We start from the raw sequence: 12,529 nt of genomic DNA on the forward strand, positions 1-12,529 counted from the left end.
AGTGCAGTACAATACCTCTTCCTAAATGAAAACTTATAGGAAAATAAAGTGCAAGTGGGGTACAAAACAGGAGAAATATTAAAGCATGTAGAGCTTACTATTTCCAGCCTATTGAGATAGGTTTAGGCAAACACCTATGTCACATGAAGAAATGAGCAAAAAGGGTTTAACCACATGAAGAAAAACAGAATAAACTTTTTGGCTAAACAAGATCAGATACACTTGCATTTTGAGCATGTAAACATGATAAACATCAGTAATATCAAATTTACAGCCTAAAAAGGTGTATTATCTGAGGGGAGACACGCGCACGGGGAAGCAAATTACTTTCTGCATTGTATGTGAATCTACAAAGCCATAAATTAGTAAATACTTTCACAATATGATAACCAACAGATGCTGGGATAAAACTCAAAAAAGATTAGTAAGAAAGCTTCAAAGGAAAGATGTAGTCTTCACTTTCCCAGCATATGCCAATAAAGCAATCTAAACAGCATAAAAGGCCCTGTTACCAAGGTTTCAAGATATGAAAATCAAACAAGAAGTACAATGATATCCCTACGTGATGTCTACCATGTTGTGGCGGCCACTATCCCTTTATATGTCGTCATGATCTTAGCCTATATCTCCGTAAGGTGGTGGAAACTCTTTTCACCAGAGCAATGCTCTGGCATCAACAAGTTTGTGGCAAAATTTTCAATACCTTTATTATCCTTCCAAGTGATATCAGAAAGCAACCTCTACAAAGTAAACCTGAAGCTTCTATTAGCAGATTTCATACAAAAATTTCTTGCTCTGTTTCTACTGGCAGTTTTTGCCAAACTGAAGCCCAAAGGAAACCTGACTTGGATCATAACAGGTCTTTCAGTTTCAACCCTTCCCAATACCTTAATCTTGGGGATTCCACTAGTAAAGGCCATTTTTGGTGATGCAGCAGCAGAACTACTAGTGCAGATAATTGTACTGCAGAGTTTAATTTGGTACAACCTCCTACTATTCTTGTTCGAGCTCAATGCAACAAAAGAATCTTATGTGCCATCACCATCAGAAGTAGCAGGTATGTACACAGATAACAGAACAATGGTTCCTAAATGTTGGAATTTATTTGGATGGCATCCGTTTAACAGAATCTATTTAAAGCACTCCAATTTTAACTGTTAAGAACCAGAAAGCAGTAGATTGCAAATGTGTTAAAGTGAAAAGAGAATCCTATTCTGGGCCCCACAGATTACCCTGTATCATATGATTTATAGATAAAATAATTTGTGATATCGTGTAGCATGTGATCAATTGTGAAATGCTCCTTTTTCATTTTCTAAACTAGTTTCAATGAAATATAAGTTTGCTTTACAATGATATGATCCATCTACCTGCAAGAGACAGATGCACTTTCAACTCACCTAAATGAAACAAACAGGAAGTTTGCTTAGACAACCCATTCAACAATGACAAAAGTAGACAGTAGTCATAATTGGTTCCTGAAGTTTAGAACTAACCAAACTACTATATCATGCATCCACCAACTAGTTTGGAAAGGGAACTAACAAGAAAATTATAAGTCTAATTTGAATAGGATATGGTATTTGAGTCATAATGCATACACATAATGAAAGTCAACAACAAAAGATTAAAATGATGACCAACCCCAACAGAAATGTAAAGGAGATCAGGTAGTTTAAGCTGTTAGTGTCTTTGTTTATCCATGATCTTCAGCATGACAATTTCCAGAAATCCAACGTGACAACTATTAAAGCAAACATCAATATGCTTGCTCTTTGTCTTATGAAATATATATTCTGCCATTGAAAGTTGAGCTCGAGGTCCCTGAAGAATCAGAATTGGAAGAGGACAGGGAGGAGGAAGCAAAAGCCATATGCCCAAGGAAGACAAAGATTATGCTAATTCTTCTAATAGTTGGAAGGAAACTCATAATAAATCCTAATACACATGCAACTCTGGCGGGTATTATTTGGTCAAGCATACACTTCAGGTAAAGCCTTATTAAGCATCTCTAGAAATAGAAATCTATCTTCTTAAAAACTCCTCATTAAAAATCAGTGGACTTCTTTGTTTACACAAAATGAAGTGCAGGTGGGGAATCAATCTACCAACAATTGTTGGACGATCAATATCAATACTTTCAGATGGAGGGCTAGGAATGGCAATGTTTAGCATAGGTACAATGGATAAAAAGCACTCACTGCATGAATTACTAGAGTATCAACGAGAAAGAAAATGGCTCAACTACTAATATTGCACTAATTCAACAGGTGTTTTCATGGCATCCCAAGCTAGTATTATAGCATGCGGAACCAGAAAAGCAATATTAGCAATGGCACTAAAGTTTGTTCTTGGACCTGTACTCATGGCAATCTCATCTATTGCTGTTGGACTAAGGGGAAAATTGCTAAAATTGGCGATAGTGCAGGTGAAAGTATATTGTTTTCTGATGTCGATTCATGGCAGATTAGTTAACACTGTACTTTGTATTGCAGGCAGCCCTTCCCCAAGGAATCGTTCCTTTTGTGTTTGCCAAGGAATATAATACACATCCTACCATCTTAAGTACAGGGTACCAGATAGAATTATCAACTCGAACTTTTAACTTCTTCACTAAGAACATTTCAAGCAGATATGATTTTTGATGTGGTTCCATTCTGATTGTAGGGTAATCTTTGGCATGCTGATCGCAATACCAATTGCTTTGGCATACTATTTCCTTTTGGAAATATGAAACTCAGACATGGTCATGGGGTAGCAGATATTCACAATATTATAAGAAATACAATTCGTAGTCTTGTAGCATCACTCAACTGTAGAGTGATTACAGTGAAGAAAAAGGCAAAAATCTCACTGAAGTATAGTTTTTGTATAAAATAATAAAGGATGAATGTGCGTCGAGTTCTCTTACCAACTCACTTGTTATAAAACATCAGCTAGAATGCATAAATAAATCCAGTACATGCACTATCCGGTCAATGCAGAGTGTCCAAGTTCAAACTTTTCAAAGAGAAAGAGGATTACATGAACAATATAAATGACCATGAACAGTATTGCTGAGAACACGTCAATTTCAACGACAAAACTAATGAGTTGTTAGATAATCAAAGAGAGCAACAAGGAGGTGATCTAGGCCGAGAAACTTTAAGATAATCAGCGCACGTTTGAACAACAAAACTAATGAGTTCACAAGTATAGCATCATATCAATTGATGTCAACCAAAAAGGATATGTAGGTCTACAAAATGAAGTAAATTTTAACACTTTGACAAGGAAAAAAATCACATTCTGCAGATTAAGAGCCCGTTTGGGTTAGATGAATAAAAGTAAAGCACTTAGGCTTAAAAGCACTTTTAAGTGCTGAAGCTGAAAATACGCAGTTGATGTGTTTGGTTAAACTGTCTGGTTAACACTATTTTCTGTTAAAATGACAAATGACATTAAAGTTGTTAACACTACAAAATGGCAATGGTCCACCATATCCGATAATAACACTTGACTGAGCTAAAATAGTTAAAATCTTATTCCATAATTCCTCACACTACAAATATGTTCAACTCTAGAATCCAAAATACAATACTACTTACATACTAATTTGCAAAAGAAAATACAAGAATTAAAGAAATTCACTCACTCTACGTCAAATCCTTTCTTTTGTAGCTCAGAAATGACTTCATTCTTCATCCTGATCCACAGCTTGAAGGCTTCTTGTTCAAATTTCTTATCCTGCAATACTTTCTGATAATTAAACGAATCTTTATCAGATTCAACGATTCCTTTAGGACCAATTGTAGTGCCAATCATTCCACCTTTGGCAACGAACTCTTCCATTGCCTTCTCGTCACCTGGATACGGAAATTTCCTGCGTTCATAAAGGTGTGCTAGTTCTTTTTCTTCTTTGGGCTTTGGCTTCAAGGTCCACCAACCAAGCGGCGACGTTTCATTCCACACCCATGCTACCCCGAACAACGTGTAAGTACACAGCAACGCCTTTCCCACTTTCTTCCAAAAATGATAATCTTCTTTGCCTAATCCGATTCTCTTAAGGTATTTCTGGGAATCAAATGATTTTGCCAATGAAGGACCTGTTTTGGTATGCATCATGCAGCTACTGAAACTGTTTCTGGTAAAGCCCGATTACCCGACCGGTTCCGAGCTCAAAACCCGTGTAGTTACTCGGGTTACTGCTCTTTTGTGGAATTGATGACAAAATCAAGATTACAGTATGCCCTTATTTTGTCAGCTATTTCGAATTTAATTGAAGTTTTTTTAAGAAAGAATTACAAGAAAATACACGTAACTTCACCCCGATAGCAAAAAATAGCATATATTTTTAAGTTTTATCCGACCTAGCTCATATTGTATATATTTTAAAAGCACTAGCAAATTCAAAATCTGTGTTGTTACAACCATTGTTTCTAAAAACTACAACAACAACAACAACAACGACCCAGTATAATCCCACAGGTGGGGTCTGGGAGGGTAATATGTACGCAGACCTTACCCCTACCCCGAAGGGTAGAGATGCTGTTTCCAGGCTTGTTTCTAAAAACTATGGAGTTAAATTTGTGTTCTCACCACCATTCCTTTCACTCTTTCTTCTTCTCACGTCTTCTACATATGCTTCAAGGGGCCGTATATTTTCTATTTCTCCTCTTATGTCACCTGGTTGCCATGTAAGAAAATTGAAGAGTAGAAGTTCACCATTGAAGACCATTCAAAGCTTTGATTTCGAAAATGAGTTATTTTTAGTTTGTTAGTTGTTTGGATTGGGTATTGTTCCAATTGATTGAAAATATCAAAAGCAGTTCAAAATTTAAATTTGAAGTGATTTGGAGTAGATTTGAGCAAGATTTGAGTTAAAGTTCATAAAAGAGACAAGGAAGAAGACGAAGTAAGTTTTTTGTATAATTATGTATAATCTTGTATAATAGTGTATATGAGTGTATAAACACATTTTATACACTATTATATATTTTTATACACCTTTATACAAGCGTATGTAGACAAACTTTTTCCACGATTTTCAGTTGCAATTCTTGTTCAAAACCAATCCAAATCTCCATTAAATGACTTCAAATTTTATATAGGCGTAATGGTTTCCTGGCCACTTAAACTTGGACCGGATTTTAAAGCCGATATACAAACTTATATTATTCCCATTTGAACACTTGAACTTGACGGAATGAGTACAAATAAATACATCCAGTAATGCGTGTATATCAATTGCACTGATATGTACAATGCGTCATATACTAGACTATTTATTACTTGACATGTATTATTTGTAGATCTTATTCTTAAATACTAAATAAGCAAAAAAGAAGTCACAAATTAAAAGAGAGAGAGAGACAGAGAGAGAGAGAGAGAGAGAGAGAGAGAGAGAGAGAGAGAGAGAAAGACCTGTCACTTCCCTCCGTTCACCCACATCTCCCTTCATTCCTTTCCTTAAATTTTTTTTCTTTTTTTTTTCCTTTTCTTCAGTCTTCTTTCTCTCTCTTATTTCTAAATCAAATTTCGTTTGTCTGCCAAGGATACAAGTAATTTCTTTTTCCTTCTTTTTTTGGTGGTCAACTGAAAGACATATCCATTTTGAAGAGTTCCCTATATATGTAGAAGGCTAATTAATGGCCTCATTTAGATCACATGAATTAGATTACTTAGATTAGGATTTAGAATACACATCAATCACAAAATTGACAGAAAACAATCACTGTGAGTAATTTTATACGAAGGACAATATTGAAATCTTTATATGCAAATGATGAAATCAAAGAATTTGATTTTATCCCCAAAACTTTTGATGTGCATCTGGTAGGAATTTCCCCTAAGACAAGAGGAGGAAGGGGGTAGATTAGAGAGGGGGAGAAAGAAAAGAAGGGGGAGGTGGGGCAGAGGGGGAAGAACGTGTGGGGTGAATGGAATTTTGCTGAGGGATGGGGAAGTGGGTCTGGTTATTTTCTTTCTTTTTAATTTGTATTTTTATTTTTTTGGTTTTAGATTTTTTTAAATCAAAATTATTGTAGTCACGCACTTAATTTTCGTGACTTGCTCACACTTTGTCCACATCATCTCTGTCACTGTCGCATATTTATGGTCAACGGTCAAATAGATTTATTAGTTACCGGATATGTGAGTTTGAGTGTCCTAATGGGAATAATGTAAGTTTGTATATTGGCTTTAAAATCCTGTACAAATTTAAGTGGCCAGGTGCCATTACGCCTTTTATATACAACCTCCTTATACTATTTCTAACAAGTCTAAATAATACCCACTCCAAATTTCTCACAAAATCAAATTCAGAATTTAAACCCACATATTTAAGCTTGTTAAAAATCTAATTTTCACCACCCAAATGGATTTGGTTTGTTGAACTAATATTTGAGTCACAATTCGAAAATTAACTTAAAAGCTTGAGGAATCTTTTTTTTAAAATTAAATAGTAATTTTGAGAACCGATTGAAGATGAATGTTGAATCTTAGCCTATTATTTTTGGGTTAGTTGGTTGTAAAATGAAATATGGGCTATAAAATTGAAAAGTAGGGAGCCCGATTATTCTTATGTGAAATTTTTCCCAAAAAAAAAACTTATTCAAAAGGAATAATGGTCCTCACAAAAGTGCTAATCTTTTTTTTTTCCAATCAAAATTCTTGTCCAAATATAATTTTAACTTCCCAAGCATTCTTTTTTTAACTTCAATTTTAAATAGGACAAATATCACTTTTAGCCCGTACCAGAAACTATTTACATTCGGTAGTCGAAAAAGTATATAAAATTTGTATACGAGTCCTTTACACTATGTTTGGATCATTGTTACCCATTATTTATAATGTACTATATTGTATTGTATCGTATCTTATCGTATCGTTTTATGAACACAACGTTTGGATAGATTGTATTGTTTGTTGTTGTTAAATAATGTTTTACTGTTTGGTTTGACTGTATCGTATTATACTGTAATTGATAAGTTTACTAAAATACCCTCGATTATTAAAATATTACATTTATCAAGAATTGCGCATAAAAATAATTTAAGAAAATCTCTTTCTACTAATTTATCACCAAATATGTCTTATAAATAGATTAAGAAATTAAATTCATGCAAATTCTAACAAAATTAGCGGAGCAAATTAATAATATCAAAAACAATAATAAGTACACTCCATTCCTAACTAGATAATAATAAAACAAAAAATAAAATGTTAACGAACTATGATAAAGAAAGGAACGAGAATTGGCAGAACATAAATAATTAGAATTAACGATAAAATCAAATTAGGAGAAAAAAGAAACAAAAGACAAAACACCTTTGACGTTATAGTTGGAAGCGGCAGAAGTTCTGGAAAAAAAAAGGGACGAAGATAGTAGTTTATAGGTTGGAGATTTGGAGTTAAAGTTAAAAAAAAAAGGTAAAAGGCAAAATAGAATCATGGAGTAATAAGTTAGGGCATAATAGGAAAAAAAAAAATAGGAAACAATCTCACCACGTTATACAATAGCAATGGGTAACAACCACCCAAACAAGTCGTAAGAGACTCATAAGAAAAAATGGGTAACAACCACCCAAACAAGCTGTAAGAGACTCGGAAGAAAAAATGTTAGAAGAAATATGGAGATGCGGGGTATCGATCCCCGTACCTCTCGCATGCTAAGCGAGCGCTCTACCATCTGAGCTACATCCCCTTGGTGTCGGGGAAGGTTCCTTTGTTTTTAAATTCTATTCTTTGAACAGCCACAGAGAGTCCAGAGTTGTACAATATTCAAAGCGGCAGAGCCTGTCCGGCTTGCAACAGTGGAGCTCGTCCAAAATCGAAATGTTAAGGAGATTACTGTCTCAGGCTTCAACTCAGCGTCGTTCGCTGTTTGGTACTTCTGCTTCACTCTCATGGTGTCGTCAATATTCTTCTTCTCCTCCATTAACGTCCCAATCTCCTAATAGTACTTCTGTCGAACACTTGGGGGACACGGAAGCTAGTCCCACGGTCCCCTCTGCAGCAATCTCCATCGACCGCTCCGGCTTATATAATCCTCCTGGTACTTTTTCTTTCAATGCGTAAAGTATTTCCAACTCTTTGTACTGTTCCTCTACTGGAGGTTTAGTTTTTGATAATTTGATAAATGCCTTGTAAAACTTGCAGAGCATTCACATGAACCGTCTTCGGATTCCGAGCTTGTTAAGCATCTTAAAAGCATCATCAAGGTTTGAAATTTACCCCCTTCTCGACTTCAGCATGTCTTTTGATATGCATTTGCTTTTTGTGCTTTTTATTGTTTTTTGATAAATCAAAAATCATTTCATTAATAACACACCAAGCTGGTGTTATGCCATTCAGGATTGATTTTAGCGAGTACTTTAGCTTAACAAAGATTTACGATTTATCTTCCTTTTTCTAGACTTTTATGATGTCTCAATCAGGTTTAGTCCCTGTTTGGTATAATGCCATCAATTAATAGCTAAACTTCAAACCTAAACAAGTCTGACTCGGAAAATTGGCCATAATCCCTGTTTGGTACGCGATAAAATGTAATCTCTGGTGGAAATCATCTTTTGCTGGTTAAAAACTGTTGAAAATATACTACGATTTGTAAAGATCATTAATCTAAATGCAAATTCAGATATGTAATGGTGATTTTAGAAACTTGGCGATGTCTGTATATTTTGTTTTTTGGTGATAGTGAGGTTCTGTATCTCAAGCTGGTTAAGTTTTCAGTTCAGAGGCGGGCCTATATCAGTTGCTGAATATATGGAGGAAGTTTTGACTAACCCGAAGGCAGGGTTCTATATCAATCGCGATGTGTTTGGCACAGAAGGTGATTTTATTACCTCTCCTGAAGTTAGCCAGATGTTTGGAGAGGTAATTTTGTTACACTGGGTTGTTCTTCATGGTTTTCTTCATTCATCGTTGGTTGATTTCTAAAAACAAAAGAATAGCCAAATTTACCACCACAGTTTTGTTTGATTTTCTGATTTTCTTTTTCTTTAGATGGTTGGTGTTTGGGTGATGTGTCTTTGGGAGCAAATGGGGCAGCCAAAAAAATTAAATCTTGTTGAGCTGGGACCAGGACGAGGAACTCTTGTAGCTGATCTTCTACGAGTACAGTCCCATAGATCTCCACCTCTCCAACTTGCATATTCTAAAGTTTCTTACATTGTTTCATAAAATATTAATCTAGTTTTGATATGCCTGAACTGCACTTGTGGATTTCTGAACCACAGGGTGCATCGAAATTTAGGAACTTCACAGACTCTTTGCAGATACACATGGTTGAATGTAGTCCTACTCTACAGAAGCTCCAATATCAGAACTTGAAATGTATAAACAAGAATGACGCAGATGGAGATGCGGAGGAACAGATTATTAGCAGGTTGACGGGGACCAGTGTATCATGGCATGCCACCTTGGAGCAGGTCCCAGCAGGAGGTAAGAAATTATTACCTGCAACTTTAATAGATTACTTGTTTTGTAAAGTGTAAACCAGTTCGTGAACTCATACAGACATACTATTGTCTTGTTCTATTTGATCTTAAAGCTTCATGGAAAATTATATTATGATCTATATATAGGTTTCTACTTACATTATGCTTTCCTTGACTTCTCAGTACCTACAATCATCATTGCCCATGAATTTTATGATGCGTTACCTGTTCATCAATTTCAGGTTCGTTTATAACCTCCATTTTATTGGTTAATATGATTTGCTAATCCATTTTTACTCAACAGTTCCCAGTTGATTTTTTTTACTGCAAATTATCTACTTTCATCTATTATCTAAACTATGAAACCACCAGAGAATATCCTGGAGATGGAAAAACATTTACAAAGTGGAAAATTTGATATGGGGTTTTACGAAACAACTAAAGAATATCCTGGAGCTCAAAATACAATTGAAAAATATGTTAGGAATATTCTTTATTCTTAGTTTTGCGTCTATGGAATTACACCCCCTCCCCCCAACAAAAAAAGAAAAGAAAAGGAAATTTAAATGAACACGTATTATTATTATTATTATAGTGAGCATCGCCTTGATTTTCCTATATCCTGGAAATGGTTTTACAATTACAGTGTGGAAAGTTCGATAGGTGGTTCTTTAGGATCTTAGTTTTGTGCCTATGGAAGTGTAAAATTAAGGATCTATTTTCTATCTGGCTTAGCATGTATTGTAGTGTTGTGAGCATTAGCTTGATTTCTTTATATGCATGCAGAGAGCATCTCGAGGCTGGTGTGAGAAAATGGTTGATGTTTCTGAAAATTCAATGTAAGGTCCCTAGCTAGTCTATCATTTGGCTATCTGTACATTAATTTTTTGTAATATTGGCTCTTTGTAACTTCTTTTTGTACTTTGCTGGATAGGTTTCAGTTTGTTTTATCTGCACAGCCTACCCCTACAACTCTATATCTTCTGAAGCGCTTCAAATGGGCTGAGAATGAAGAAATAGCCAAGCTTGAACAAGTTGAGGTTTCCCCCAAAGCAATGGAGTTGACTCAAGAAATTGCTAAAAGAATTGGCTCAGATGGTGGTGGGGCTCTCATTATTGATTATGGTCTAAATGGAATAGTCTCAGACAGTCTTCAGGTCAGTTGCAATACTAAAAAGTACTCTTTCCTGCTTCCTTTTTCGGGGTGCTCAATCCATTTTCCTCTGCCTTTGCTTCATTTGCATAGAAAGTGGGGACTGTGGTTGGTCCAAGAAACTGGTTGAGAAAGTGCGATCTCTATTTCTCGATGCTCAATCTCTGATTGGGCCAGACCTAGGGTCGACATTATTTTTTGTTAGATGACTAGGTGATCAAATAGCAAAAAGCTCCATGGTGCATATTGTCTAATAAATGTTAGTGTGTCAAAGATCCTAAGTTGTCCACCTTTCAAATTCAATGTTATGTTTCAGCTTAAGAGGAAAACAGACTATTTTTCTTAAGATTTATCTTTCCATCCAAATTTCACTTCCCTTTTTGGGCTATCCTGCATTACACCAACAACAACTACGCCTTACTCTATATGAAATCCTCACTGTCTATGCTGCTCCATCTAATCTATCCCGCAGTAATTTGAACATGGTATATGGAATACAAGTCTCTTGGTAAACATTATGCATCTACAAATGTTGAACTCTTATGTTAATAACCGTGCAAAGTCAAACTATGATATGCAATTAGGGAAAGAGGGAACTAATCTTAATCTATCATTCTAAGGCATGAAATTTGAGCAGTTACTTTTACTTGTATGTGATTTTGGTAATAGAGGAAATTTTGTTTTCCGTCATGATTAAGCATTAGAGTCTGTTGATCACATTGCTTATTCTTTATTATTCATACAGGCTATCCGGAAACATGAATTTGTCAATATACTGGATAATCCTGGAACTGCTGATCTTAGTGCTTATGTTGACTTTGCTGCCATCAGGCACTCTGCAGAGGAAGCTTCAGGTAGGTTGCACCAGAATCTTCTTAACTCTAATAGCTAAAATTTTAGTGGTAAAAGTGCAGTTTTAATTTAATTGTTCAAATGATCGACTTTGCAGATGACGTGTCTGTGCATGGTCCAATGACTCAGTCTCAGTTTCTTGGTTCACTTGGAATTAATTTTCGAGTTGAGGCATTGCTGGAGAACTGCACAGATGAACAAGCTGATTCTTTAAGAACAGGCTATTGGCGTTTGGTAGGTGAAGGCGAGGCTCCATTTTGGGAGGGTCCTGAGGAGCAGGCTCCTATTGGGATGGGCACCAGATATTTAGCAATGGCTATTGTAAATAAGAAACAAGGAGCACCTGTTCCATTTCAATGAAGAATCTCCCAAATGCGCTTTCACATCGTTCCGGTAAAATGGCCAAATCCCCTTAGTTTAGGGGACAAGTGGAATTGGCTTTATGACTTTTCTGAATTATGTGTATAGCTGGGAGAAAGGCTAGGAAGAAACGGGGTGGTGATAATAGTTTTATCATGTTTTCGTGCAATGTCTCTTTTCCTTTATTTCTAAGGAGAGAATGTTGTCTTTTCATATAATGTCTTTGTTTCTTCTATACTCTCGATTCTCAACCGTGGAAAGATTTTGGGGCAATTGAAGAATGCAGATCCTACATCAAGTTGTTAAGCTATTGGTCCTGCAAGTTCAGTCAAAGCTAAAAGATCGAAAAAGATCTTCGTGGGACTGGTTTATTTCTTAGTAAAAGCTTATAGAAGCGAGACTTGAGCTAACTGTATGCAGCAGGAATAAATTCATAAGGATCATATTTGCGTGTTTACCAGTATTGCGTCTCTCCTTTGTTTTACTAGTACTAGTGTCTGGTCGATTTTTCACGGGCAAATGTGATGACCCGCCATGTTATCATGCCACATAGGTGCCATTTGACATATATTAATGTCATGTGGAAGCTTACATAAGAAGAAGGCTAGCATTTGTGAGAAGATTCTAGAGAGGTATAGACATTTCCTTAGGAAGAACCTAGATCCTTATGGATTTGCTAAGAAAGTCCTTGGAATCTTCTAAGCTTGTAGAGAATTTTAGAGAAAGCCTTTATCTTGTATATATC

General features: G+C 35.7%; 3 protein-coding genes and 1 non-coding gene across 4 annotated transcripts; 2 read left to right on the plus strand and 2 right to left on the minus strand.

Moving 5' to 3' along the window:
* The first annotated feature begins 504 nt into the window (after window positions 1-504).
* On the plus strand, window positions 505-2,968 carry LOC107816449 (auxin efflux carrier component 8-like). The gene is made up of 6 exons (XM_016642172.2): window positions 505-1,057; window positions 1,810-1,990; window positions 2,092-2,177; window positions 2,271-2,428; window positions 2,496-2,572; window positions 2,668-2,968. The coding sequence occupies exons 1-6, from the start codon at window positions 550-552 to the stop codon at window positions 2,732-2,734; spliced, it is 1,077 nt and encodes a 358-aa protein (XP_016497658.1). The 5' UTR covers window positions 505-549; the 3' UTR covers window positions 2,735-2,968.
* A 662-nt stretch (window positions 2,969-3,630) lies between these two features.
* On the minus strand, window positions 3,631-4,101 carry LOC107816450 (uncharacterized). The gene has a single exon (XM_016642173.2). It carries the CDS (start codon window positions 4,099-4,101, stop codon window positions 3,631-3,633), a length of 471 nt encoding a protein of 156 aa, XP_016497659.2.
* A 3,510-nt stretch (window positions 4,102-7,611) lies between these two features.
* On the minus strand, window positions 7,612-7,684 carry TRNAA-AGC (transfer RNA alanine (anticodon AGC)). Its single transcript has one exon. It is a non-coding gene; the product is annotated as a tRNA-Ala (tRNA).
* A 63-nt stretch (window positions 7,685-7,747) lies between these two features.
* On the plus strand, window positions 7,748-12,241 carry LOC107816451 (uncharacterized). The gene is made up of 10 exons (XM_016642174.2): window positions 7,748-8,035; window positions 8,140-8,201; window positions 8,713-8,856; window positions 8,986-9,096; window positions 9,219-9,423; window positions 9,603-9,661; window positions 10,206-10,258; window positions 10,354-10,576; window positions 11,318-11,426; window positions 11,522-12,241. The coding sequence occupies exons 1-10, from the start codon at window positions 7,816-7,818 to the stop codon at window positions 11,782-11,784; spliced, it is 1,449 nt and encodes a 482-aa protein (XP_016497660.1). The 5' UTR covers window positions 7,748-7,815; the 3' UTR covers window positions 11,785-12,241.
* The last annotated feature ends 288 nt before the right edge of the window (window positions 12,242-12,529 follow it).

This window comes from Nicotiana tabacum, chromosome 3 (assembly GCF_000715075.1).
Source record: "Nicotiana tabacum cultivar K326 chromosome 3, ASM71507v2, whole genome shotgun sequence".
NCBI classification, from domain to species: domain Eukaryota; kingdom Viridiplantae; phylum Streptophyta; class Magnoliopsida; order Solanales; family Solanaceae; genus Nicotiana; species Nicotiana tabacum.